The sequence below is a fragment of the Neolamprologus multifasciatus genome, chromosome 12 (assembly GCF_963576455.1).
Source record: "Neolamprologus multifasciatus chromosome 12, fNeoMul1.2, whole genome shotgun sequence".
NCBI classification, from domain to species: domain Eukaryota; kingdom Metazoa; phylum Chordata; class Actinopteri; order Cichliformes; family Cichlidae; genus Neolamprologus; species Neolamprologus multifasciatus.
Window position 1 is genome coordinate 1,426,746 of NC_140450.1, and position 27,473 is coordinate 1,454,218.

Consider the following 27,473-nt stretch of genomic DNA (forward strand, 5'->3'; position numbering starts at 1 on the left):
GTTAAATGTGAAAATGTTGTGTAACACTACAACCTGAAACAACAAATAGATTGTGTTGGCCTGTACAGGAGATAAAGGGAAAAAAAACAGCTGTGAGATGGTCCAAATCACCAAAGTAAACTGGACCTGGGCTTGTTGCAGGCATCTGAAGTTACTAAACATCTTGTGAGTGTATGCACTCACATGTAGGACCATAGAATAATAAATATGTGCGTGATGAAAGTTGGGCAGTACTTATTCCACTCCGTATGCTCGTATGGGTCTGACCCTTTCACTCCTTTGATTTTTTCCTCGTACTTTTTTTTGCCTTTTCGTCACGTCTGTCTTTGTGCGGAGATGCCGTGTGTAGGAGCCATATGAGTTGTTCCTTTTTGATTAAGTGGGTTGGTTTAAATGGACTCACTGTATTGGTGCACGGGTGTGGGGCGTGTCTCATGGGTGTGGTAGATAATAAATGTGGTTGCACTCACCTGTTCACAGCACTTGATGTTGATGAGCAGAAAGGTAGGGTGAGCATGAGGCAGAACTTTCTGTTGACCGCAGCTTGATCGCAGCTTGAGCGCAGCTTGAATGATTTGGATGTATTTTAACTGGAACTTGATGGTTTTTGTATATTTGTGCACTAATTGATGCCATAGGCCAATGTTGTAATTTGGCATAGTAGTTAGTGCAGTTATTGGTGAGTTGCAGTTATTTGTTTGTGGTCTGTGCATTTGTTTAATAGTTAATCCCAGGCACTGATTTGTATATTGGACAGTTGCATGTGGAATAAAAGGAGCAAATGGTACAGAAGTGTATTTTATGTGTTCATTGTTGCGCGTCATCTGTGTCCTCATGTTTAGCCTGCCGCGGCCATAGGTTGGAGGAGCCGCAACAACTTGTCAACAGAAAAGTTTGTAGGTTTTATTGGAGAATAGATAGATAGATATAGATGAGTTTTATTGGTGAGAGTTTTATAGTTTGCTGTTGCCTTTGTCCACCCAGCTTTTAGATTAAGCCTTTGGCTACACAAAACAGATTTCTTTCAGGAGTCTTGTTCCCCTGTTAGGTTTCAGCAGTACAGCTGCACTAGGCGTTGTACTGATTTAATTTCTAGTTATTGTGCATCAGGCGGCTGAAGCCATTGGCTTGGGAGTACCGCCGCAGTTTGTGTTTAAGACAGTTTGTCTTCCTCACAGCTGACGGTATGGAGGTACATAAATACCCACCGCTAGTATGTACGGAAGACTAGGTTGAGTTAGTTAGGTTTAATAGGCAGATAGTGGGGGATATTGCTCCTGTTAATTGTGTGTCCAAGGTTTATTGAAGGGAATGTCATCAAGTTGATGTGTTGGAATGAAGCTGTGTGGCATAGGTGCAGTTCAGAGTTTGGATTTTGTAATGTTTTGAAGAAAAATGGAGACACACCAATTAAGACAATGTGGTGATGTGGATGGAAAGAAAAGACAGCCGAAACCGACTGCTAAGGCTTTGGAGAATCAGATTGAAAGGCTGCAAACAGAACGTCACACTAAGATTAATAAAATTAAAAAGGTCATAAAGGTTATTAAAGAATTAAAGCAATCTGAAGATAATGGTTCCACTGTTCAGGCTCACTTGGAGAGTTTGTCTGTGTTGCTTAATGAGGCAACTCATCTGCATGAAACCTTGCTTCCTTTGCTTCCTCAAGAAGAGCAAGAAAAACAAACTGCTTGGTTTATAAGTGTGCGAGGACATAATACTGAGTTTATGGAAGAGATAAAGAAATGGCTTCATGATACAAAGGGAAACCCTCAGAGTAAAAATCTGGTGTCTGAGCTTGATTTGCCACAGTTAAATCCACCTGTTGTTGAGTCCTCTGATGTATTACCTGCTGGAAAGGGTTCTGGTGCTTCTAGGCACACCGGGAATGTTAGTAAAGGTGCTGTGATAGATGATGTTAATCCAAGTGATAGCATCTCTAATGTTGGAAACAGAAGTTGTAGGAAAAGCAAATCATCACTCAGTAGCTCCATGGTTTCATCTGCCTTGTCAGCACACATAATGGCAGAGGCTGACATGGCTGCCCTTCTTGTTCGACAGAGGTTGTTGAAAGAAAGGCATGCTTTGGAAGAACAAGAAATACAGCTTAAGAAAAGAAAGGAGCTGCTTGACTTAGAAACGGAAATAGTAGCGTCAGCAGCAAAGGTGAATGTTTTAAAAGCTTCTGAAATGTCCCGAGTCTCAAGTGCTTGTGACCCGTGGTAGGTCCCTATTTAAAATAGGACAGAGCCGTAGGCGCACAGTCAGTTAAAAAGAATTTAATTTTTAATACAAAATAAAAGTAACAGGGTAACAGCGGCACCTAAAAACAATTAAAAACTTTACCTTATTAAAACCAATAAAACTGTATGATTGCCCGTGAGACGGGACAAGCGCTGCGGGGAACCGTTTAAGAACAAATTGACATAATTCACCGGTTAATAAAGGACGGCAACTCACATCACCCCAAATGGGTAAAACTCTATTAAAAAAAAGACAAATCTTCAGTGCCGTCTTCACTCAGGCCCACCGCTTGGCATGCAACAGCGGTGAGACAAAAAAGGGATTTGTTTTCCCTGCAGCGCCTTCACCGTCTGCGACAATATATATGTATAAAAAAAAAGGGTTAAAATACTAAAAGAATCAATCTCTATGGTGCCTACTGATACAGAAAAATAAAACAAGAAACAAATAAAATCGACAGCCGCAGCAGTCAAAATTACATCAGAATAAAACAAATTAAAACACACTGATGTGTCGGGTCCTGTGCCCGCAGCCAGAAATCCACTGGGCAAAGCAGCAGCTCGGTACTCTGTCCACGTCACACCCTAATAAATGTGGGTCAGTGGCGGTGAAGTCCACTACACTGTTCTGACTGGAACGCAATGTTTCCCACCGTTCTGACAGAGTTTAGAGGGACCCGCATCAAACTTTCATGGAAAGAAGTTAAAAACACAAACTTGCCCAACTGGGACCAAGCACTGGCAGCTTCAGGTTTGCTGAGGTATGCCTAATTGCCCACACCTGAGCTTATAAAAGGAGCAAAGACAAGCTCCGCCCACCAGGGGCGGTTCCCAGACTAAGGTCACACCTGTCACATGCTGTTAATGGTAAATCTGATGGAATGAATTCGTATTTAGAACAAGAGCAGGGGTGTTTAGGCGTTTTAAATCCTAATGCTCCGACGTTCAAACCTGTGTTACCAGAGCGACCATATCAGGGTGTTGATGCAAGTGATCATCAAGCACATGTATTGGATGTGAGGCCCAAGGTTAAAAATATTTCTCAGCCCGAGGTCGTTTCGTTGGAACAGTCAGAGACGAAGTTATATCAAGTATTTCCAGGTGCAGTTTCAACTACTCGGATGATGTTGCAGTCTCACGCACAATCAAAACCTCTTACACATACAGTGTAAGGTAGTGAGGGTCATGATCATCTGGTCACAGTTTTGAAGAAACAAAATGAAATGACAACTTTATTGGCTGAGCAGCAGTGTCTGTTTTTGTTACCAAGGCGTGACATTCAGTTATTTGATGGTGATCCTTTGCAATATCAAACATTTATGAGAGCTTTTGAGCACATGGTGGAGAGTCAAGCTCACAGTGCTAAGGATTGTTTATATTTTCTCGAGCAATATACTACAGGCCATCCAAGAGAAATGGTCAGAAGCTGTCAGTATATGCCTGCTGAGTATGGATATGCTAAAGCTAAATCTTTGCTCCAGGAGAACTTTGGCAATTCGCTGAAAATTGCTGCTGCCTACATTGAAAGGGTCAGTAAATGGCCACCTATAAAATCTGATGATGTGAAGGCTTTGCAGGAATATGGGTTTTTATTAAGGCAATGTTGTAATGCAATGGGGGACGTTGAGTCCTTGCATGAGTTTGATGTCTCTGCTAATATGCAAACAGTTATAAAAAAGTTGCCTTATAAGCTCAGGGATAAGTGGAGGAATGTTGTCTGCGATTTGCAGGAGAGGTTTCAACGTAAAGTGGTTTTTAGCGATGTTGTTGAGTTTGTAGAGAGGCAAGTTAAGATCGCAAGTGACCCATTGTTTGGAGATATACAGGATCCTCCAGCAGCCATCAGAAAAGAGGCGAGGAATGGTAAGTCTCAGTATTACCCTAAGGCTAAGAGGAGTAGTTTTGCTACTACAGTGGCCAAGGTGGAAGGGAAGATTGAGCCAGTGTTGAGGCAAGAGAGTGGTTCAGTGGTGACCAAGGTTTGTTTGTTTTGTGGAGCAGGGCATATGTTGGATTGGTGTACTTTGTTTGAAAGAAAGTTGCACTGTGAAAGATTATCTTTTTTGAAAGAGAATGGTGTGTTTTGGTTGTCTGCGCATTGGGCACAGAAGCAAGGACTGTAGGAAACGTCTCTTGTGTAAAGTCTGTAATCAGAAACACCCCACACTCTTACATATCCACTCCAAGCAGAGGGAAAGTGTTTCAGTGCAAACTATAGGAGGGGGAGAACCACCAGATGAAGGTCCTTCATGTGCAGTGCAAAGCAGTGGTGTTACTGGGGCCGGTGGGTGAAATAGTGCTCTATCCGTAATACCAGTTAGAGTGAAATCTAAGAAAGGTAGTCAGTCACTGATAACCTATGCTTTTCTAGATCCTGGGAGTTCAGCTTCATTTTGTACTGAAGGGCTCATGAATAGGCTGAATCTTTCAGGAAGGAAAACTGGCATTCTGTTGCGGACCATGGGTCAGGAGAAAATGGTCAGTAGTTATGTTGTTTCAGATTTGGAAGTAGCTGGTTTGGATTTAGATCACTACTGTGAATTGCCCGACTTATTTACTCAGAAAAGCATGCCTGTTCTTCGATGTAATATTCCCCGACAGGAAGATCTCGATAGATGGCCACATTTGCGCTATATTAAGACACTGGAGATAAATTCCGGGGTAGACCTGTTGATCGGGACCAATGTGCCCAAGGCTTTAGAGCCATGGGATGTTGTTAGAAGTCAGGATGGAGGTCCCTATGCAGTAAAAACTATGCTGGGTTGGACGGTGAATGGTCCTCTCAGAGAGGATTGTAAGACTGACATTTTTGATGTGAGTGTCAATAGGATTTCCGTGGCAAGATTGGATGAGCTGTGGGAACGTCAAATGAAGGCTGATTTTCCAGAATGTATTCAGGATGAGCAGTTTGCTTTGTCTAGAGAAGATCAGCAGTTTATGAAGTCAGTGATGGACTCTGTTAAGTTGGTTGATGGTCATTACACCATTGGTTTACCTTTTAGGTGCAATCAGGTAAACATGCCAAATAATAGGAAGGCTGTAGAACAGCGAGCTATGAGCCTTAAACGGAAGTTTGTCAAGGATGATTCCTGGTTGTCAGGGCCAAAGTTTCTTGCTGAACCAGAAATTAATTGGCCAGTGAACCTTGATTTTGGAAAGATCTCTTTAAATGATCCAGAGATTAAAATGGCCGTTTTAGTTAATGCTGTTGATGCAAATGAACACAAGAGTGCATAGATCAGGGACATCAAGAAGGCCTACAGAAAGCTGGCTTTGCAGTTACACCACGACAGAAATCAAGACAACCCGCAAGCCCTTGACAAGTTCGCAGACTTGGGGGCAGCCTATGAGGTCCTCTCAGATAAGGAGAAAAGGAAACGGTATGGAGAGTACGGGCTCAAAGAGGGTCACCACAGCTTTCACAGCGATATCTTCTCCAGTTTCTTTGGTGACTTTGGGTTCATGTTTGGTGGCAACCAACAGCAACAGGACAGGAATATTCCCAGAGGAAATGACATAATACTGGACCAGGAGATTACACTGGAAGAAGTGTGCTCTGTGAACTTTGTGGGTGGTGAACGTGAGTTGAAAGAGGCAGTGGAAGGATGGAATCGGGCACAGATTCATGAGATGCTGCTGCAAAAGGGCATAAAGTGGATTTTTAATCCTCCTGCTGGTTCCCATCATGGCGGTGTTTGGGAACGTCTCATAAGGTCTGTCAGGAAGGTGTTAAATTCCATTTTGAAGGTGCAGAATTTAGATGAAGAAGGCCTTTGTACAGTTCTTTGTGAGGCAGAGGCTATTGTGAACAGTAGACCAATAACCAAAGCCTCTACTGAGCCTAATGATTTGGAGGCCTTGACTCCTAACCATCTGTTGCTGCTTAAGACCAAGCCATTGATACAACCAGGAGTGTTTCAGAAGGGGGACGTGTATGGACGACGTCGATGGAGGCAAGTACAGTACACGTCTGACCTGTTCTGGAAGCACTGGGTTAAGGAGTACCTGCCCCAGCTTCAAGAGCGTCAGAAGTGGCAGAGAATCGGACGGAACTTCATTCCTGGGGATGTGGTTATCGTTGTCGATGATTCTGCGCCTCTTAACTCTTGGGTGAAGCAATTTCTGATGGTAAAGGACGTGTACGTATAAATGTACAAATATACAAGCTGTTTAAAAAAAAAAAAAAAAAAAAAAGTAATCTGTTATAAATAGTGTTGTGTATATACAGTTGAGTTATTGCACATAGAATTGGTATTGCACAGTGGTGGTCCACAGAGGAAGTGGGAAGAAAAAAAAAGGGGGGGGGGGGGCTGTGTTATCGGTGCATGTGTGAGTTCAGGGTGGTTGTGTCTTTGGGGAAGAAACTGATTTTGAGTCTGTGGGTTTTTGTGCTGATGCATCTGTAGCGCTTCCCTGAGGGAAGCAGGCTGAACATGTTGAAACCAGGGTGGGAGCTGTCCTTGATAATGTTTGCTGCTCTGCTGAGGCAGCGGGAGGAATAAATGTCCATCAGGGAGGGGAGAGGGCAGCCGATGACCTTCTGTGCTGTCTTGACCACACTCTGAAGCCTCACTCTATCCGCCTTGGTGCAGCTGCCATACCATACCGTGATGCAGTAAGTTAGCAGGCTCTCAATGGACGAGCGGTAGAAGGTCAGCAGCAGGTTGGAGTTCAGCTTGTACTTCCTGAGGACTCTCAGGAAGTGCAGCCGCTGTTGGGCCTTCTTGACGACCGCTGAGATGTTGTCTGTTCAGGAGATGTCAGCAGAGATGAGGACACCAAGGAACCAAATGGTGTGGACAGTCTCCACACAATCCCCGTTGATGTAAAGGGGGGGCCAAGTCAGTGCTGTGTCTCCTGAAGTCAACAATGAGCTCTTTGGTTTTCTTAGTGTTCAGTGCCAGATTGCCAGCTTCCGGACTTCCTCTCTGTAGTCTGCCTCGTCTCCCTTTGAGAGTCCCTTTTGAGTCCGACTACCGTGGTGTCATCAGCAAACTTGATGATGAGAGTGTTGTTGTGGGTCAGACTGCAGTCGTGGGTGTAGAGAGAATACAGGAGGGGGCTCAGCACACAGCCCTGTGGGGAGCCGGTGCTCAGTGTGCGAGTGGAGGAGAGATGAGAGATGCCGAGTCTTACAGTCTGGGGCCGGTTTGTGAGAAAGTCCTTTATCCAGGCACATGTGAGAGGAGGGAGGCCAAGAGTGAGCAGTTTGGTGATGAGGATGTCCGGGATGATTGTATTAAAGGCTGAGCTGTAGTCCACAAAGAGCATTCGGACGTAGCTCTGCCGCTGCTCTAGGTGACTCAGCACAGTGTGGAGGGCTGTGGCGATGGCGTCTTCTCTGGATCTGTTTGCGCGGTATGCAAACTGGTAGGGGTAAAGTTCTGGGGGGAGGTAATCCTTGATGTGCTGAAGGACTAGTCTCTCAAAGCATTTCATGATTACCGGTGTGAGGGCCACAGGGCGGTAATCATTCAGGCTGGAGATGGGAGACTTCTTCGGCACTGGGATGATTGTGGCTGATTTTAGACAGGATGGGATGGCTGCCTGATCCAGTGAGAGGTTGAAGAGTCTGGTGAAGATGAGGGTGAGCTGGTGTGCGCATGCTCTTAGTACCTTGCCAGGTACTTCGTCTGGACCAGCCGCCTTCCTGGGGTTCACTGCTAGGAGCACACGTCTGACATCGTGCTCCGTTACAGTGAGTGGAGCGGTGCAGGAACCAGGTGAGGATGGGAGCAGGGCTGAGGCAGATGAGTGCTGCTGTTGTGGTGTTTCAAAGCGGGCGAAGAAGCTGTTTATTTCCTCTGCCAGCTGCACACTCAGGTTTTCTGTTTTCGCAGTGCTGCCTCTGTGATTGATGATGTCTTGCATTCCCTGCCACACCTCCCGTGTGTTGTTGCTGGACAGGTGGGACTCGATGTTTCTTTTGTGGTCTGAGTTGGCTTTTTTTAACATCCATGTAGATGCTAAAAATGACAGCCTCAATATGGCATTTAATCTGTTATTAGACTAATATAGCCAGTATTTACAATACTAAAGAGGGTTGGCATAGTAATAAAAAACAGTTTGCCATGTCTCTTCCCACAATTCTCAAATTCATTTGTTGAACACAACAGATTTTGTCTTGTTTTAAGCTTATTTTCTTTGCAGCTGAACTTCTCCACTATCCTTTCTCCTCAATTCAGTCTACGACAACAGTCTCCTGGTTCCCTTTCAAAAACCTCTTACAGATTCATGCATATCGAAGTTGTTTATTATGGACTTCTCATGGGCCAAGGTCAGCAAATTCCTCTTTCTTTTATGTAACAGAATTAAATAAGCTTTACTTAAATCACTGTGATTAAATCAGTATATGAAACAAGGAAACTGTTGAGTGTGGAGTTGAAAGCTGGGAAGTGGTGGGGCTTTGTGTCGGGGTATGACAGCTCCTCCAGTTGGCTCAGAAGTCGTGTCTACAGTCACGCAAAGTGTACAGTGACTGTAGACAGTTATGTCTTTTCATAGGCTCGGAGTCAATGGTGACTGTAGACAATGTAGACTCTGGCCCAATAACAGAGCGCTGAATCCCACTGTAGACTACCAATTGTCTGTCAATAGAAGTTGCAGCACCACAACAACAACATGCAGCGGGACAGCGAAGAACCCAGCAATTCTGCTGTGTTTCTGGAAAGTCACATTTCTTCTATGTTTAAGTTATACACTATAACACGCTCCTGGATTTAGTTGAAATTACACGCGGCTAAATAGCTCATTTAACTTTTTTACTTTTATGGTTGCGGAAAAGCTGCACGGTAGTCAACATCTAACGTATAACTCCCATTTCTTCTCTGCGTGAGTAGCTTAATGTTGTTAACGTTAATAACGTTAACCACGTTATTACATTAATGCATGTAAGGTGAACTAGCAAACACCGTTGTAGTTACATGCGGCTGTCTTCTTGTTTGATGGCAGATACTCCCTTCACCCTGGACAAAAAGGCTAAAATGACCAAAGAAAAAGTGGAAAACAGTTAAACATGAGAACTTTTTGGACAAAGTTTGTGTTTTTTCGATTGATTAAGCACTGCTTCCAACCAAGAGTGATACCATATATGCCCTATAGCTGCAAAAAAAGGCTAACATTGTTATCTTTTTACAAAAAAAAAGCTGAACATGAGAGGTTTTAGGACAAATTTTGTGTTCTCCATTCTTTAAGCACCGGTTAAGCACCAGAACAATTTCAAAAGTATTGGTTTGGTACTGGTATCGGATAAAACCTAAACGATACCCATCCTTACCCCCGAGTCATTCTAACTACCAAAAACCTCGAAGCACAGGCCGAGGGGGCGGTGTGGCAGCAATTTTTCACACCAGCCTATTAATCAACCAAAGACCCAGACAGACTTTTAATTAATTTGAAAGCCTGATGCTTAGCCTCGTCCTCCCCAGCTGTAAAACTCAGAAACCAGTCTTGTTGTCATCTATCGTCCACCAGGGCCAAAAAGTTTCTGTCTGATTTCTCAGACTTTTTATCTGATTTAGTGCTCAGCTCAGAAAAAATAATTATTGTGGGTGATTTTAACATCCATGTAGATGCTAAAAATGACAGCCTCAACATGGAATTTAATCTGTTATTAGACTCAATTGGCTTCTCTCAAAATGCACCCACCACTTTAATCACACTCTAGATCTTGTTTTAACATATGGCATAGAAACTGAACATTTAACAGTGTTTCCTGAAAACCCTCTCCTGTCTGTTCATTTCCTGATAACATTTACATTTACAATAATTGATTACACAGCAGTGGAGAGTAGACTTTATCACAGTAGATGTCTTTCTGAAAGCGCTGTAACTAAGTTTAGGAATATAATCCAGCCACTGTTATCATCGTCAATGCCCTGTACCAACACAGAGCAGAGCAGCTATCTGAACGCTACCCCAACAGAGGTCGATTATCTTGTTAATAATTTCACCTCCTCACTACGTACGACTCTGGATACTGTAGCTCCAGTGAAAACTAAGGTCTCTAATCAGAAGTACCTGACTCCGTGGTATAATTCTCAAACACGTAGCCTAAAGCAGATGACTCGTAATCTGGAGAGGAAATGACGTGTCACAAATTTAGAGGATCATCATTTAGCCTGGAGAAATAGTTTGTTGCTTTATAACAAAGCCCTCCGCAAAGCCAGAACATCTTACTATTCATCACTGATTGAAGAAAATAAGAACAACCTCAGGTTTCTCTTCAGCTCTGATTGAATTGATCTTTCTGAGGTAACTTCAATAATTACTTCCTCCAAATCATCAACGTGTCTTTTAGACCCCATTCCTACAAAACTGCTCAAAGAAGTCCTGCCATTAATTAATTCTTCGATCTTAAATATGATCAACCTATCTCTAATAATCAGCTATGTACCACAGGCCTTCAAGCTGGCTGTAGTTAAACCTTTACTCAAAAAGCATCTCTAGACCCAGCAGTCTTAGCTAATTATAGGCCAATCTCCAACCTTCCTTTCATATCAAACATCCTTGAAAGAGTAGTTGTCAAACAGCTAACAGATCATCTGCAGAGGAATGGCTTATTTGAAGAGTCTGTGCAGGCTCTCAGACATCCAGGTCATGGTAATCTAAGGAGCTTAGAGTTTATTGAAGAAGTTTCACCTCAAATCAGTGAATATAACGATCTTCTGTACTTATTTACTAACAATGTTTATAGATGCAATCTTGTCAATACTTAAGACTTAACTGCAATCAGAGCTCTGAAGTAATAATCTGTGTCAGTCAGCAAGTCTTCGTTTCCTGTCGGCTAATTCTTCGATGCACAGGACGGAGCTGCATCTCTGACAGACACACAGACACTGTGTGGAACGATCTCCCTGCCGCCGGCTTCAAGTCTCTGCATGCCGAGTTTCATGAAAAGCAGTTTGGCTTCATGAGGAACACGCATGACTCTCAGGGAGACTGCGTTTTCCGACCAGTCCAGGAAGTTTCTGCTGCAGCTTTCAGGCCTTTTTTGGTCTCTGTGTGGTTCCATGTTAATCAGTTTGAGAGGGAGGAGCCTGCCTGGTTTCACAGACGGGCCGACACGCCTCCGTCTCCCTGAACAGGCCCGAACCAGCCGGAGAATGTGGACAATGTCGGCTCTGCCTGACTGCAGGGTGACAAATACACCGAAGATCTAAATCAGTGTGCCAAGGCAGACCGGTGCGTCGCCTCCCTGCAGACAGATCGGTGCTCTGCAGCCAGGTGACACGATCCGAACAGTAACGGGGAGGAAGAACTCAACGTTTCCCCTTATTTTAATGCAACGTTGTTCACTTCCTTTTAGGTCTCCCCAAATCTCGTGCAGTCTCTTGACATTGGATGATCTGGTTATGGTGTAACATCCATGGTGATAAAAAGAAAGTGTTCGTTTGATTTTAGTGTGACTGAATCTACAAACTAGCTACAGTCAGAATGATGTGAATGTTTATGGGCAGTTTGTGTGTGAAACAACCAAAACAGGTATTTTTGATTTTCACCACAGATGATCTTTCTGCTTCACATTTATTTTCTCTTAAACTTAAACTCTGTGAAGTGTCTCGTGTTCCTGCACAGCGACGTACCTGACAGCAGCGTGGGGCTGCTGTCAGGTACGTCCATATAAGGAAGCAGCAAACCTCAGCGTTAACAGATGTGTACAAAACGGTTCAATGATCAATAAAGCTTTGAAATCTGCTTCCGTCTCTAAATATTTAAACATTTGAATCTCAGGTTCTGAATCTCTGCTGTGAGTCCTGCATGTGTTTAAATAAAGTTTCTGCACCGTTCAGATAAATCTGTGAAAGTATGAAACGCTACATGTTGTAAAACGTCCTCCCTCCTCTCTGCAGTAGGTGTGTCAGCTGGAGGACTCAGCTGTAGTGAAGTCCATACAAGGACAGACTGAGTGACAGATGGGGTGGGTTGGGGGGAGGACAGACTCTCAGGTATCACCGAGGAATCCTGTAAATCACATCCTGAAATATAAAACAAGTCTCAGAGTTTCTCACATACATAAATAAATACATGAAGCCTTTTAATTGTTGTATTTTGTGGTTGAACGCACAAACACGTCTGTGCAGGTTCAGGGCGCGTCACAGAAGCAGGAACACGTCTGTGCAGCTAAAACATACAAATGTGCAGCAGGACGTTCATCCTTTGTTTTGACTGCATTAAAAAGGGGATATGAGCACAGGCGGGGGCTTCCTCACACGGTGAAAGACAATAAACGATCAACACAACAACAGTTTTACTGAACTGTGGAAATGAGTACGACACGAGGAAAACAGAAAAAAATCAAGATTGAAATCAAATGTAAAAAAATAACAGAGGCAAAAAAACAGTAATAAACTGACTTCAGTGGAGATGTTGACCCGTGTGCACCACGAGAGCACAGGTCCAGGACTGCGTGTCCTTCTAATGGACGTGTCACTGATTCAGAGGACTGAGAGGAAGATGATGAAGGCTGGACATTAAAACGTGTCTGAGAGGCATGAAGACAACACTGAAACCACAGAAAATTCACCTTTCTGTCAAAAATCCTCTGAAATATGAATTTACAGCCAACTAACAACAGCTGACAGTGTTCAGCGTCTGTGACACAGCTGCAGAGACATTTCACCTCCGTACCAGGAAACTGACAGCGTGTCCTATCAGAACAAAGGTTTTCTTCTACAGAAAGTTTGTCTAGTTAAGAAATGAGAGCGTGAGGCTGTGAACACACTGAGCCTGACTTTGACTCAGTGTGATTCTGCTGCTGTGGATCAGTCACAGATCCACCTCCACAGTTTAACTCATTGTGCTGCTGGAAGCTGCAAATAAGGACAAATTCATCTGAAAGCTGTATGACTGTGTGTGATAATCAACTCAGTTCAGTGCAGGAAAGATGCACCTCCATGTTTGTTTGATTTTTGAACCAGTGATCTGACTCTAAAACGGCTTCACTGCACTGTGATGTCTGTGGATGTGCACACATTCAAACAGAAAAGGACTCAGCATGATAAACCTGAACGAGCAAAGCAGCCGTGTTAGTGGGATTTATACAACATGTTCATCACGTCACACAATCCTAGTGAAGTTTGGATTTCTGTTTCTGAGATGATCTGAAAAAGTCAAACTTACAAAGATTTCAGTTTTGCACATTTTATTCTGTGATCATAAATCGAGCAAAGAAATCTTTAGATTTGGTAACAACAGAAACCAATCAGCTTGTTTCCCATGTAAAAATGTCATGCTGTGGCTGAGAGAGAAAACAGTGAATACTTTTATAATGCAAAGCATTTCAGTTCAGTTTTATTTGGACAGCACATCACAGCAGCAGTCACCTCGAGGCACATTTAACAATTAACAGCAGCTAACGGCACAGAAATCGTATCATTTGTCATAAAACTGGCTTCAAATTTTCCAAAAGCCACAAAAATAAGAAGCAAAGTCCAGACCTACCTGTCAGTCAAAGAGGCCACGCCCCCAACTTTAAGCTATGTAATTTAAACAAATGAGTTAATAATAATAATAAAAACCTGCCATACAGATGTATGATGTATGATGGGGGAGATTAGGTACAGAGACCAAAACATTTTTTGTATCAGGATGTAAACATGTTTATTTCTGCTGTAAAGTTTAAACACGGGAGTCTACGGGGACTGACTCTGTGCTGGAGCCCCTGGTGGACGTCAGAGGAACTGCAGCTTTTAGCATTTCTGCTTCGCACTGTTTTCATTCCAGCAGGTTTCTGTTTGTTTCATATGCTGAATACATTTATAATGTTAGAGTGTGTGGATGAAAATATATCTTAGACGACTATTCCTTAAACTGTACACAAAATACATTTGTTGATCTTATGATTTGATTTTTTTCCACCAAAATTTGTCAAAATAACTTGACATATTTTTGATGTTCAGTCAAACATTTTCAAGTGTTTGATCTGTGATAACTTTAAAAAACACACTACACAGTTTCATTATATTTACAAATGGAAAGAAAGCGCAGCAGAAGAGGATGTAGATGACGCCTCTCATTCAGTGGAGCTGCCGACTGAAACTAACGCAAAACCAAAACTCACTTTCTTTTACACCAGATCAGAAACTTTTAGAAATCTGCATCCGTATGAAATTCTCTCTCCACTCATCCTCTCTCACATGATGACTTTACACATGCATCAAAGGCAAAAACCCTCAATAATCAGCTGCTCTTAATCGAGGCCGTGGTCTCAGGTGGAGAAGGTCCGGAGCTGGAGAGCCTCTGTGGGACAACTGGCTCCCCAAGTGGAAGAGTTTCTCCAGTGTCTCGAGGTCGTCCTCATGATTGAGCGGAGGAGTGGATGCTGCACAGGTGTGTTGTGGTGAAGACAGAGCTGACCCTGAAGCTGTTCAGTTGTAGGTCAACCCCACAGGTTTCCTCTCACCTGTGGTCATGACCTCTGTGGAGTGAATCATGTAAACAACAGAAATGAGCTTCTTGTGTCCCGTGTCCGTCTCTTCCTTAGAGACGGGGTGGAGGAGCCGCTGAGGTGGGTGAGGCAGGAGCAGGACGCCCTCGGGCCACCTCGTCTGTGACGGCAGAGCCAGCTCACACTGACAGTCCATCTCTGAGCTGCCTGGTTGTTTATTGTTGGGGTAAAAGTGACTCTGACTGGTTTGATCATATAAATAAAACACATGTAATGTTTACTTAAAATGACTGTAAACTCTGTGACACCAGAGTCAGAGGATCACATCTGTTTTCTTTAGATTTAAAATTTGTTTATTTACATGTTGTGGTTTTTAATTTGCTGTTATGTTTGCTTACTGCAGTAAATGATTCTTGCAGTCTGCAGGGACCCGGCCGGTCGCTCCACAGTACGATGGACTTTCAGCATGAACGGCTTTTACCCGCACAAAACAACATCAGAGCAGCACGATTACAGAGACGTGCCGCCGCAGTGATTCATAGCCAGCAGGGAGTGACACCAACTGCTGTGTGATAAAAATCTGCATGTCCTGGAGTCAGAGTGCAGCAGAAAACACTGAGCTGGAAACAGCTTGTTTGTATCATCCAATATAGATTTCAAATATCTGATTACAGATGTTTGTGCAGGTGTTCTGTCTCTGAGGGAACCTCGGTGATTTCATGAAGCTCAGCTCACTAAATATTTGTTCACAGCTTATAAACCTCAGATGCTGCACAGCCGACATCGCAGAACAGCCACTGATCGTTAGTTTAGAGTCCGATTAATTCTACTTTCCTCACCCACGATGATCTGACTCCGCTCACAGGCTTGTGAAACTCTGCTTTTTTCCCATGAATGTTAAAATACTAACCTTGAGTTTGGAAAGACCTTCTGTGTGTTAGAAGAGGAAAGCTACGTTCAGACCATGACCTGAGTGTTCACAGAGGCTCACAGAGGCAGGAACAGGACGCCAACACTTATTGTTGCCTGAGGTGGAGCGTTTATCTGTACCTGCACAGACCTGTGGATCATCGGGCTGATAGCAGCTCTGCAGAGCCACAAAGTCACGCTGAGTTCCTCGACAGTTCCCTGGAAGTTTGTTTCATGAGCAGCTACAACGACTAAAACGTTTCCTTTCACGTTTCTGTCTCAGAGAGGAGAATGATGAAGGATGTTTGCTTTCACCCCTCATGCTCTCGCTTCACTCCAGTCACAGTTTTCCAAGTCAGTGGTTCCTGATTGCAATCATGTGACCAAACATTTGAACTTGAATAAATAAATAAAGTTTTTTGTATTATTATTTCCTCCTGTTTGACCTTCTGGGTGATTTGTGTGATGTATACTCAGCTATTTTCGGTTTACTGGAGCTTTCTTTAATATTCATCAGCGCAGAGAATAAACTACATTTAATCCAGAGCGTACTTCCGGTGCTCCTGGCCAATCAGCGTCCTCGTTCTCAAGTGGACTCCATATTAGATTAAAAACTTTGCAGGATTTTTGTGGCAGAGGAGAAATCAGGATTCCGTCTCTGGTGCTGGCCCCTCCCCTTTGACGGATGCCTCCTACAGCCAATCAGCGCGCCAGCTGAGAGCACCTGCGAGCTCCTGGTCACCTGGACCAATTAGAGCGCGGCTGTCAGAACGTTACCTTTTATGGGAAACGCCAGCTGTCCCGCGAGCGCGGATAAAACCGGTGCGCTCGCGCTAACGTTGCTGCAGTAACCGCACAGCTGGGCCAGAGAAGCATCCGCGAGACTTCACCACAGACGCGCCTGACTCACCTGCACAGGTAACACTCAGAGTACAGTTTGTCATGTAGTTCGGAGGTCAAAGTGGAACAATTAGGCTGAAGCTCGGTTTAATGAAAGAGCTCAGATTTAAAGTTAAAGCTGTCGCAGCTGAAACACGATGTTACTCTGAGCTGCGGCTTCATTAGAGAGGCGCTAAAGAACAAACCGGTCCTCAAACCGCTAACTGACCGGAGGAGAGGCTGTGTGAGGCCGGAGGAGAGGCTCTGTGAGGCCGGAGGAGAGGCTCTGTGAGGCCGGAGGAGAGGCTCTGTGAGGCCGGAGGAGAGGCTCTGTGAGGCCGGAGGAGAGGCTCTGTGAGGCCGGAGGAGAGGCTCTGTGAGGCCGGAGGATGCTGGTTTAAACCAGCCTGCACGATAAAAGCTGAATTGATGCTGAGATCTTTAAGTAAAACTGGAGGAAAACATACAACAAACTGAGTGATGTTAAAGAGGAAAAATGCCAAAGTCAGCTAACATCTCACTGTTTTGTAAAACGTGCAGGTTAAGTTTCTTCTGAAACTTAAAGTGAAAAATGTGATAAATCTCTTTAATGTTCATGACTGCATGAGATTTTTTAAAGTTTAAAAACTGTGTCAAAATCCATCTTCAGTGACCTGAGGGAAGGGCTGCTCCTCTGCTTCCTATTTCTAACTCTTACATAATCAGACCTGCTGTAGTTTTCTGTTCAGCCAACTTAAAAAGATGCGTGACTGTTAGCGTGACCTGGACACGTGCATAGAAACTACAAACCTTGTTCATAAATGACTGAGCCAGATGAGCATCTGGGTTTGCAGAGCAGAAGAGTTTGTTCTGTCTGAACTTGTTGAAATGTTCTCGACTGAAAAAGGTGACAAAACAACTCAGTTTAGCCAGAAGCCCCACCCACCATCAATGTTCCCGCTAATGTTTCACGTGTCTGAGCGAGCACACTAACTGAGCAACAGCAGACGTGTGCACTGTGGTCACGCCAGCATCAAATCATCAAAGTTACGGTTTATTAAAGTAATCAAATTACAGCATTTATGTTAGACTACTTTTAATTAACTGCTTTAGCCCACTTACAATGGAAGTTTTAAAAAATCTTGTTCCTGACCTGTGCAGCATGTTAACACTATTGGAAGTAAAAAATAACTTGAACTCCAATTTTAAAAACAACTTTTTTTATTTATATTTTGCTCTGACTTGAGCACTCATAATTATGAGTCATATGTAGAGTCCTGTAACTGAAATACAGTAAATAATGACCAATGTTGGGCAATTAATTATTTAGTTCTTCAAAAAAGTTACTGAGTTTTGCAAACAAAGTTTTTTGCAGCTGTTTACCTAAAAGTGCAGCCAAGGTGTTTTTTAAATAAACATTTCAAACTATTTACAGAACAATCAGCTGTTCTGCATCAAATTTTGTGCCACAACAATAAATGCCATGTTCCCATATAATTTTTTTTGATTGGTCCCCATAGTACATTTTCCCACCAATAGGAAAGGCCGGGGGTTTGCTCACAGGTGGAGAGCGCTTTCCTTATAAAACACAGTTTTTACCGTTTCTTCCTGCAGTAAATATAAACGACGACAGTATCCAGGAAGAAAACCAAACATTGCAGATATTTTTATCAAACTTTTATAAAAACTGGTATAAAGTCCACACTTTGTCCGTCTGTCCTGCTCACATCTCCAATGGTTGTACACGTTGTCATTAACGTGGCTTCTCCACATCAGCCGCTTTGCTAAAACACCGGTGTCGGCACATAAGGACGCTGTCATAGCCTGTCAACATTGATTAGCTGCTTATATACGAGTGTGAATCGCATCATTGGCTGGACTATGTGATAAGGTGGCATCTTTCTGATCCCATACAGGAGGGAGCAGCCAGTCACTGACTAACACTGCAAAACAGAATTATTAATGTATTTACTTTAAGCGATTTACGCTCTGATTATGTGAATGACTCTTCTTTCAGACATGGATGAGGAAATCTCTGCCCTCGTTGTTGATAATGGCTCCGGTATGTGCAAAGCGGGTTTCGCTGGAGACGACGCCCCCCGTGCTGTCTTCCCCTCTATCGTCGGTCGCCCGAGGCACCAGGTACGAACATCGCTCTCAGCAATTTGACTGCAACCCTGCGCGTAAGCCTGACGCGTGTAACTGTGTCTGCAGGGTGTGATGGTGGGAATGGGACAGAAGGACAGCTACGTGGGAGACGAGGCTCAGAGCAAGAGGGGCATCCTGACCCTGAAGTACCCCATCGAGCACGGCATCGTCACGAACTGGGACGACATGGAGAAGGTGAAGGACTCTATCAAAGCTGACATCTCTCACTACAGGTTTTCTTTAACCTCCCAGGACCTGGCGTCCACATATGGACATCACATTCTGGGTTATTTAGACCGAAATACTCAATTTCAGCCTGATATCCAGTTATGAGGACATTATACTGCTACTGTTCTATCAAAAGGTTTCCTCACATGTGGCTCATTTTTCTTAGAAACAACAATTCTTTGTTTTCACTTTCATCGGGGCCCCAATATGTCCGAATATCAAACAGAAATTAAAAATGCTGCCGTGGAAGAGTCTTAGGAGGTTAAACTCCTGAATGAAATCTGACCAGTTTAACAGAAAACCACAACAAGCTAAACTGGTTTTATTGCTGCTGAAAGATGCCATTTTCAACTTTGATTTCATCACCTGAGAAGAATCAGAGTTCAGGCTGAATACCGTCTGATTTAATCGCACTTGTACTCAACTTGCAAGCTGCCTTTGTCGTGCAGATCTGGCATCACACCTTCTACAACGAGCTCCGTGTTGCTCCTGAGGAGCATCCAGTGCTGCTGACCGAGGCTCCTCTCAACCCCAAAGCCAACAGGGAGAAGATGACACAGGTGTGTGAAGGACTCTGATTAAAGTTGATCCTGTACCTGTAACGGTTTTCTAGCCCAGATGCTTTTTGTACTTGTAGAAAAAAGTAAATTTCCATGTTAATGGTGTAATTATAGCACTTGTACATTAAACAGTCTTTCTCTGGTGCAGATCATGTTCGAGACCTTCAACACTCCTGCCATGTACGTGGCCATCCAGGCCGTGCTGTCGCTGTATGCTTCTGGTCGTACCACAGGTGGGTTTCCAGCATTTCTTGCTGTGCAGCGTTCTGCTTCAGATGAACTTCCTTGTTTAGCTCGGGGCTCGTTTCTTCAGTTGGGGTTAGAGCAGCAGCCTGTGACCATTACAGGAAGCACAAAGCTCAGTGGTTCCAGAGTGACCTGAGTTTTGTCCTGCAGGTATTGTGATGGACTCGGGTGACGGTGTCAGCCACACTGTGCCGATCTACGAGGGCTACGCTCTGCCTCACGCCATCCTCCGTCTGGATCTGGCCGGCAGAGATCTGACAGACTACCTGATGAAGATCCTGACGGAGCGAGGCTACAGCTTCACCACCACTGGTATGTGTGCAGTTTTACCTTCAAGCATGCTGACGTAAAGCCATAATCTGCAGCTACTGCATTTACAAACCATGATGTGTCCATTTAACTAAACTCTGACCTCCAGCCGAGCGTGAGATCGTGCGTGACATCAAGGAGAAGCTCTGTTACGTGGCTCTGGACTTTGAGCAGGAGATGCAGACAGCAGCTTCCTCTTCCTCCCTGGAAAAGAGCTACGAGCTTCCCGATGGACAAGTCATCACCATCGGCAATGAGCGGTTCCGCTGTCCCGAGGCGCTCTTCCAGCCTTCGTTCCTTGGTTTGTAGATCATCAGTTACCCTCCAGAGACGCCTGTTGGTGAATTTTCCTGAAAGGGGCTGAAGCCTTGGTGCATCAGGTCTCTCACTTCTGCACTAAAACTTCCTTCAGGTATGGAGTCGGCTGGTATCCACGAGACGACCTACAACAGCATCATGAAGTGTGACGTGGACATCCGTAAGGACCTGTACGCCAACACCGTGCTGTCCGGTGGCACCACCATGTACCCCGGCATCGCCGACCGCATGCAGAAAGAGATCACTGCCCTGGCCCCGCCCACCATGAAAATTAAGGTTTGTTACTTGGATCTCTTGAACTGTAAACTTGTGCAGTGTTGCACTTTAACGGTGCCGTTTACACCCTCCTCCTCTGGCATTTGGCACCACTATATAAATCTATGTGAAGCTCGTTTTGCTGCCCTCTAGTGTACACTTTCTCAAACTTAACTACCTGCTGCTGTGCATCTCTAGACTGGCCTACAGGTTCTCACCTGCCTCGTGTCTAATCTGTTCTCGTCTCCAGATAATCGCTCCCCCCGAGAGGAAGTACTCCGTCTGGATCGGTGGCTCCATCCTGGCCTCGCTCTCGACTTTCCAGCAGATGTGGATCAGCAAGCAGGAGTACGATGAGTCCGGCCCCGCCATTGTTCACCGCAAGTGCTTCTAAAATGCTTCCGTGCTCCTCCCCCTCCGCCCTTGCAGGCGTCGCCGTACTTCCACTGTCCCAGCTACACGTGCGTCTGGTTTGTCTCGCATGGAGACGCCTGACGATGCTGTGAACACGACGGATCAGGTTTTAGTGTTACAGTAAAAGTTTCACTTCAACCACATTTCAAACACACTTAGCTATTCGAGTCCAGTTTGAGCTGTTGCAAACTGTCAGACAGGAATTTCCACTGCGTCTCTCTGGTCATGAAACTCTACAAACTGTTAAAGTCTTTCAATAAAATATCATTTATTTACTTAATCACGGAGTGGTCGTTTGAGTTTATTGCTTTAAGCCTCGTCTGAGTAATTTACACAAATCAACATGAACATTTCACAATAAGGTCAATATTACGACCTGCTGACATGGGAACAGGATTGGGAATCCGTTTCATGGTGTACTGCAGAGCGTCTGATGCTGAGCTGCTTTAGCCTCAGGAAGGACGTCTTCACCTCCCGTGTCCTCACAGGGTGACATTTAGGATTTCCTGCACAAAGTGTTTTAAACTTTGTTAAACGATGGCAGCTTTATTGTTTCAGTGTTTGTTTCCTGCAGGCTGATCTCATAGATGGGAGAAATTAAAAAGGCCACAGACGAGCGCGCTGATGTCAGGACGTTTGTCTAAAATTAGAAAAATCAAAGTGATGACGTCTCACCGCTGAAGCACAGACGTAACATCGGACAGTTAAAGGCTCACATTCAGGGGGTCGGTCGCCTTCATGACGATGCACCTGCATCCAAGCTGACTCGTCACCTTTTGATTTTGTTTCTTCACCTCCTAAATACACACTTGTTTCCTTTTTATGCAATTACACCTGCATGTTTTATACTTCACGTGTGTTTTGTTTCCTGTGGTCTTTGCATTAGTGTTACATAAAAATAAAAGCAACGACAGCAGCACAATAATCCATGAATAGATGCAGTGTTTCATCCAGTGATGAGAACATGTGTGTACTGCACCGTGCAAACAAGAGAAGAGGTTTGATTGTTATTTGACAGGTTGTCCAGTAAATTATAACTGTGTACAGAAAACGGTGAAATGTTGTTTTAGTTCCATTAATTCAAAAAGACAATATCCTGACTTTTGTTCAGAAAAGAGATGAAGCTGGTGTTGGACACTTTTTGTGGACAGTGTCTTTTATGTAACAGCTGTGTGTGCTGTGTGTTTCAGTGAGAAACATGAGTGTCACAGTGAGAAACATGAGTGTCACAGTGAAGGTGTAGTTATTGGCACTGACTCGATTTCCAAATGAAACCTTTATATTATTTACTAACTACAGAGCTGAACGTTTGAACAGCACTTCACTTCTTCCACATTTTGTCATGTTACAGCTTTATTCTACAATTTATTAAAATCATTTTTCTACTTAAAATTCAACACACAATGATCCATAATGACAACGTGAAAAACTGCTTGAAATTCCTGCAAATGTATTAACATAAAACTTGCAACCAATTTGAATATTTTTGTAAACTTAACCATCGAGCACAAAGTTAACAGGAGCTCCAGATCACATGCCTCCCATCATTACGCTCTACACTTAGATCCATTTTTGTCTGCAACTCCTGGACTTGAAGGAATTTCTGTCTCCGAGACTGAAATCTGATCAAGACGTGTAAAGGTCTCTACATCAGCTCTGGGTGTTGATGTCAGGACCAGTGAATGGTCAAAAGAATAATCACTGAAGATGTTCAGAATTTCACAGAGCCTCAGTTTGTGTTGCTGTGTCAAGTCCTCAGGCTGTATGACAGGAACACATGAGAGCCAGCATCAGTCTCACACACGTTTCCACGTGTCCTCCTAGTTTGTCTTCAGAGATGCTGGAATGAAGCAGATCTGGTGTGTTGATGAGAACTGTTGCTTTGCTTTGCATGAGTCCACTTTTCGTCCACTGTTAAATTTGTCTCTCCCAGTAAGAAGTTTCCCACTCAGACCAGCTGCTGCCCAGCAGAACAGCCCTCGTCTCAGACACTGAAATGGTAACAAAAATGTTAAACGTCAGCACAGAATCTACAAATGTAACATGTGTTTTTAAAGAATACATTTTTATAATACAAAAACAATAATGTCATAAATTTTGTTTGTGCATCACGACAGTTTCCACATTTAGAAATGAAACATTTAATGTTTATTCTTAAAACTGTTCATTTGCATAATTGGGGAGTAAAACAGGGGGCCGTGTGTAAAGATGGCAGTAGTTTTAATGCAGTGTTTTAGATTATCAGATGGCGCCGATGAGAATGGCTGCCATCACTCGCCATCACTCGCCATCATACTCAATTTCAGGTTTTCCTCGTGTTTTTAACACTTGCAGATTCTGCAACAGTCTGTGTCTAAATATTCAATCTGCACAAACACTGGACACATTTTTGTGGACCGTCTCTTAGCACACACTGACACGAACACTTTTTGTTTGAACAGATTAGTCGTTGTTGTTTTTTATTTTCTTATTGTATTATTATTTCTCTTTTAAATTGTATTGCATGACTGTTGTGCATTTTACTTATTTTAGTTGCATTTTAGTGTGTAAAGCACTTTGTGCAGCATGAGCTGTTGGAAACGTGCTGTTTAAACGGCACAGATCACCTTCGACCACACAAATGCCCTTGAGCAGAAACTACGCCGGAGGAAAGGAGCCGGGGTCATGGTCCAGCACCATTCCCCACTTCCCACCATTCTTCTAGCTAACATCCTAACTTTGGAAAACAAGCTGGATGAACTGCTGACCAGGATGACTTTCCATCAGGATACTATACGGAGAAATGGCTGAATTCCTCAGTTCCTGGCTTGGCTGGTGTTCCTGTGAGTAACACGGGTTACTGTACAGACTCACTCTAAGCAGCATGGGTTAAAAGCCCAGCTGTCACCTGGTGAAATACGCTGACGACACAGTTCTCCTGTCACTGCTGTCAGGCCCTCACAGCACCACCGCCGCTCTGCAGGAGTTTGTAGAGTCATGTGACAGCTCCAAACTTGACCTGAACATGAGCAACACCAAAGAGATGGTGGTGACCCCTCTCACATTGTTCACCCTGCATTTCCATGGCTCCCCTCTGGGCGGCGCCTCTGCTGCATTTGCTGCAGGACTGAGAGGAGGAGCGCCACCTTTGTCCCTAAAGCCACTCTGCTTTTTAACTCCAGCCGATAAGAACATTTCCACACCAGAAACATGAACTACTCTACACTCTTTTTATACTGCCGACACTTTGTTCACTTTTAGTCACTTACAGTTACACACACAGGAACACACAGACCAGATAACATCCCAGAAGCATCCACACTCATACCAGCAGATTCAGTATGTTACTCGTGTGCAATATTGAGGGTCTCTGAGCCTAAGAATTTAACTGCTGGTAGTAATGTGCCATTGTTACCTGGAAAAATAAAAAGTTGAACTGGTTGAACTATTTTTTGCTCGTACTCGTGCTGCCCCGACATCAGCCAGCGCATATTGGGAATGTCGTAGGCACCGATTGGGTTTGCTGGGAGTAAGGGCGCCTCCGTTTGCGAGGTGCGCCTGCTGCTTGCGGCGCAGGGAGGAGAGGGCGGGGCGGCGGGGAGCAGCATCTAATAACCAACCAAAATAAAACTAAATAAAAACAAACCAACAAACACGAAAACACCAGACATTATGATACAGACTTATAATTTGCACCGATGTTTTTTCGAAATTCTATACGCGAAAAGTGAGCGCGAGAGCCCTCTGTGCGCATGCTCGCTGCTGAAGTCAAAGTAAACTTTATTGTCATCTCCACTACAGTCCAGTATATAGAGAGACGACGAGGCTCCAGTTACAGCAGTGCAAGTAAACAAACAATAAATCTAAGAAGAGTAAGAAAATAAATATACACGTTAGGATTCGGGGTAAAGGATCAATAACAATTTAACATTTATAATTTACAGTTTGATGATGTCTCACACAACCCGTCGAAAGGGGAGGGGGGCCTGCTGCTTCCAAATAGAGCACATTTCATTTATAATGATGTAAATCCAAGCTCATCATGTATTCATGATTTGAATCCTGGGTTGTGCGAAATCCCAGAAATAAACCTTAGACAAAGTGAATCTGTGAACTGAGATGTAGGTGTGTTAGAACATGTTGTGGTGATCCTCGGGTTGGGGGATTTGTGTTCATACTGGAGTGCAAAATTAAAACCAATGGAAGATGGACAAGAAAAGTTCAAAGCCATCAGGTGCTCAGTTTAGAAAAAAGAGAAAAGAAGAGGAGGAGAAAGAGCAACAGATGCAGGTAAGCAGATGTGTGATTGGATGATGGCAGGTCATCCTGAAACAATCAGAATCAGAATACTTTCTTAATCCCTAAGGAAATTATGTGAGTTACAGTTGCTCCAAGAAGAAATTGTAAAAATAGCAACAGTAACAGACTAAACTCCAAACAATACATTATGTTACAGATGTTAATATTAATTAGTCATTGTCAGTTGTTGATTTGTCCTGTTCTCATTGTATGAGGAATTATGATGGCTGTTTGGTAGCTGTTTGCATACGATGCATACTCTCTGTCTTCATATGTGTGTGTTTCTCTGGCGAAATTCAGTGTGGTTCCGACAACAGTTTTATGTTAATGTACAATCCTTAATATGTTTTATGTGTGTGTGCCACAGCCAATGAGGTCTTGGCAAGATGGCCAATCACTTATACCAACAACAGAAATACTGGCACTGATGCACAGGGAGGAGTCTCCTGCTACAGCTGAGAATGGGAAGTGCAGAGAAATCTGTGTTTCACGTAGTTTCATGCTCTATTTTGTTAGTGGGGAACACTGAGGCCTCAAACTGTGTAAAATAAACACATTAACTAGATTTGAAGGGTTAAAGGCTGAGACGGTGTTATGACTGCATTTGTCCAACTCCACAATGAAGCCACATGAGATTTCTGCATGTTCAGCATCACCTCGTCAGATTTCAGCAGATGTGTTGTTCAGAGCAAACTGCTCAGATCTATCATTCAATCATAGATGTCTTATATAGAGACGTGACTCTTAGAAACATGGATGCAGGAGAGCAAAAGCGTGCCGCACACAAGACGTCAGAGACACACCTCAGGGGCAAAAACACAGATGCAGTGAGTGGGTGAAGAAGAGGAAGTGTCTCGGTGTCTTTAACCGTCTTTAACTGTGTCCACATAAACCATGTGGACACAGCTGTTCCCGCACCTGCCTGCTGTTTCTGTCGTCTCCTCCAGTTTGTGTAAATGATTCTTTAACGTTAGAAAGAAAAGTAATAAAAGCTGAGTTTCACTTTAAGTTTCACAGTCACAGTGTCCTCTGTTTCCACAGAAACCCCCTCTGTGCTGTCAGTAACAGTCTGAGTTTGACTTTTGTACAATAAAAATGATCAAACCTGAAAGCTGAGCGATCTGACTCTGAGTACAACAGCGTGTTTGACACATGCGCCTCAGATATGAAATATTTATTTGTCTTAAAGATTTTTAATGAAGGTGTTTGAACCTGGAGCACGTGCCTCCGAGTCCACGGAGACAGTCACTGGTGAAATGCGTGACATCACGTGGATGGAGACGCGGTGTTTCAGCTTCAGATTAAACTAGAAAAAACCTCGAGTGACAGAAAAAGTAAAAATTATTCTTGATGACAAAAGAGACACTGAAACATTGTTTGCGTGGATGAATGTTTTGTGTTTGTGTAGGTCTGTTTTACATATTATAGCGTGGCACAGTTATTGCTCTTTACACGGATACGCGCGCTTTCCTACAGACTTCCGGTACTGCCTCATCCTCCGCTCCTCGAAACGTTACTCTGACTCTTTCAACTGCAGCATCAACAGGTCAGTGAATTAAACTTTACTCTTTATTGTTTTTTTCAGTTCCTATTATTATCATTTAAAACGGGCACGTGACTGACTTCAAATTGACAATAATCATAAATCATTAGATCAGCTGCACGAGGTCGGACCGGCGTATAGAAATATAGAATATTTCCAAAATCAAACTCGAGTTTGAATTCATGTTTGCATCTTGCACCGAGGTGAGGTTTGCGTGAGTGAAAGTTTGATTGTTAATATTTTTGTCAGTGAGAAGAAATAAAACAAAAAAATTAAAGAAATAAAAAAAATCTCAGTTATGGAAAAACGAAGAAGCTCATAAAACAGAGGCGATCGTGACTCTAGAGTTGGGTTGTGTAGTTGTGTCGAATTATTTGGACTTGTGGGAGTTATATACGTTTAAGTTACTCTGTCTTTTGCAGACAGCAAGATGTAGACTATAGGCCACTTAACCTTAGCATAGCTTCCCTTCACTCATTAACTTCACTGTAAAAACAAATCCTAATATAAAAGCATTTTACAGTTTTGTACTGTTCTTCTAGAATATCATTAAATTCACATAAATAGACTGATTTTACATTTCAAATGTAAATTAACGTAAAATCACTGTAAATGTAATAAAACATAATTTTCTTGTTTTTTAAATGTATCTGTCTGTACATGAGCATATTTAGATTGTTAAAATAATTCACAAATGTGTCATAATTTCACAAATATTTGTCCGTTATTTGAAAGACTGAACTGTTGAATTCAAATGTAATGCTGTGGAAAAATAT

General features: G+C 43.4%; 1 protein-coding gene across 1 annotated transcript; it reads left to right on the forward strand.

Moving 5' to 3' along the window:
• The first annotated feature begins 16,312 nt into the window (after positions 1–16,312).
• On the forward strand, positions 16,313–21,100 carry LOC146506116 (actin, cytoplasmic). Its single transcript, XM_085180037.1, has 9 exons — positions 16,313–16,458; positions 18,416–18,540; positions 18,613–18,741; positions 19,224–19,334; positions 19,483–19,567; positions 19,731–19,892; positions 19,999–20,190; positions 20,302–20,483; positions 20,713–21,100. The coding sequence occupies exons 2-9, from the start codon at positions 18,418–18,420 to the stop codon at positions 20,854–20,856; spliced, it is 1,128 nt and encodes a 375-aa protein (XP_085036163.1). The 5' UTR covers positions 16,313–16,458; positions 18,416–18,417; the 3' UTR covers positions 20,857–21,100.
• The last annotated feature ends 6,373 nt before the right edge of the window (positions 21,101–27,473 follow it).

Excerpts from the sequence above, each read along its gene's own strand:
- LOC146506116 (XM_085180037.1), top strand. The coding sequence starts at position 18,418 with ATGGATGAGGAAATCTCTGCCCTCGTTGTTGATAATGGCTCCGGTATG. Across the intron at positions 18,541-18,612 it reads TCGGTCGCCCGAGGCACCAG|GGTGTGATGGTGGGAATGGG; the intron begins GTACGAACATCG and ends CTGTGTCTGCAG. Across the intron at positions 18,742-19,223 it reads ACTGGGACGACATGGAGAAG|ATCTGGCATCACACCTTCTA; the intron begins GTGAAGGACTCT and ends TTTGTCGTGCAG.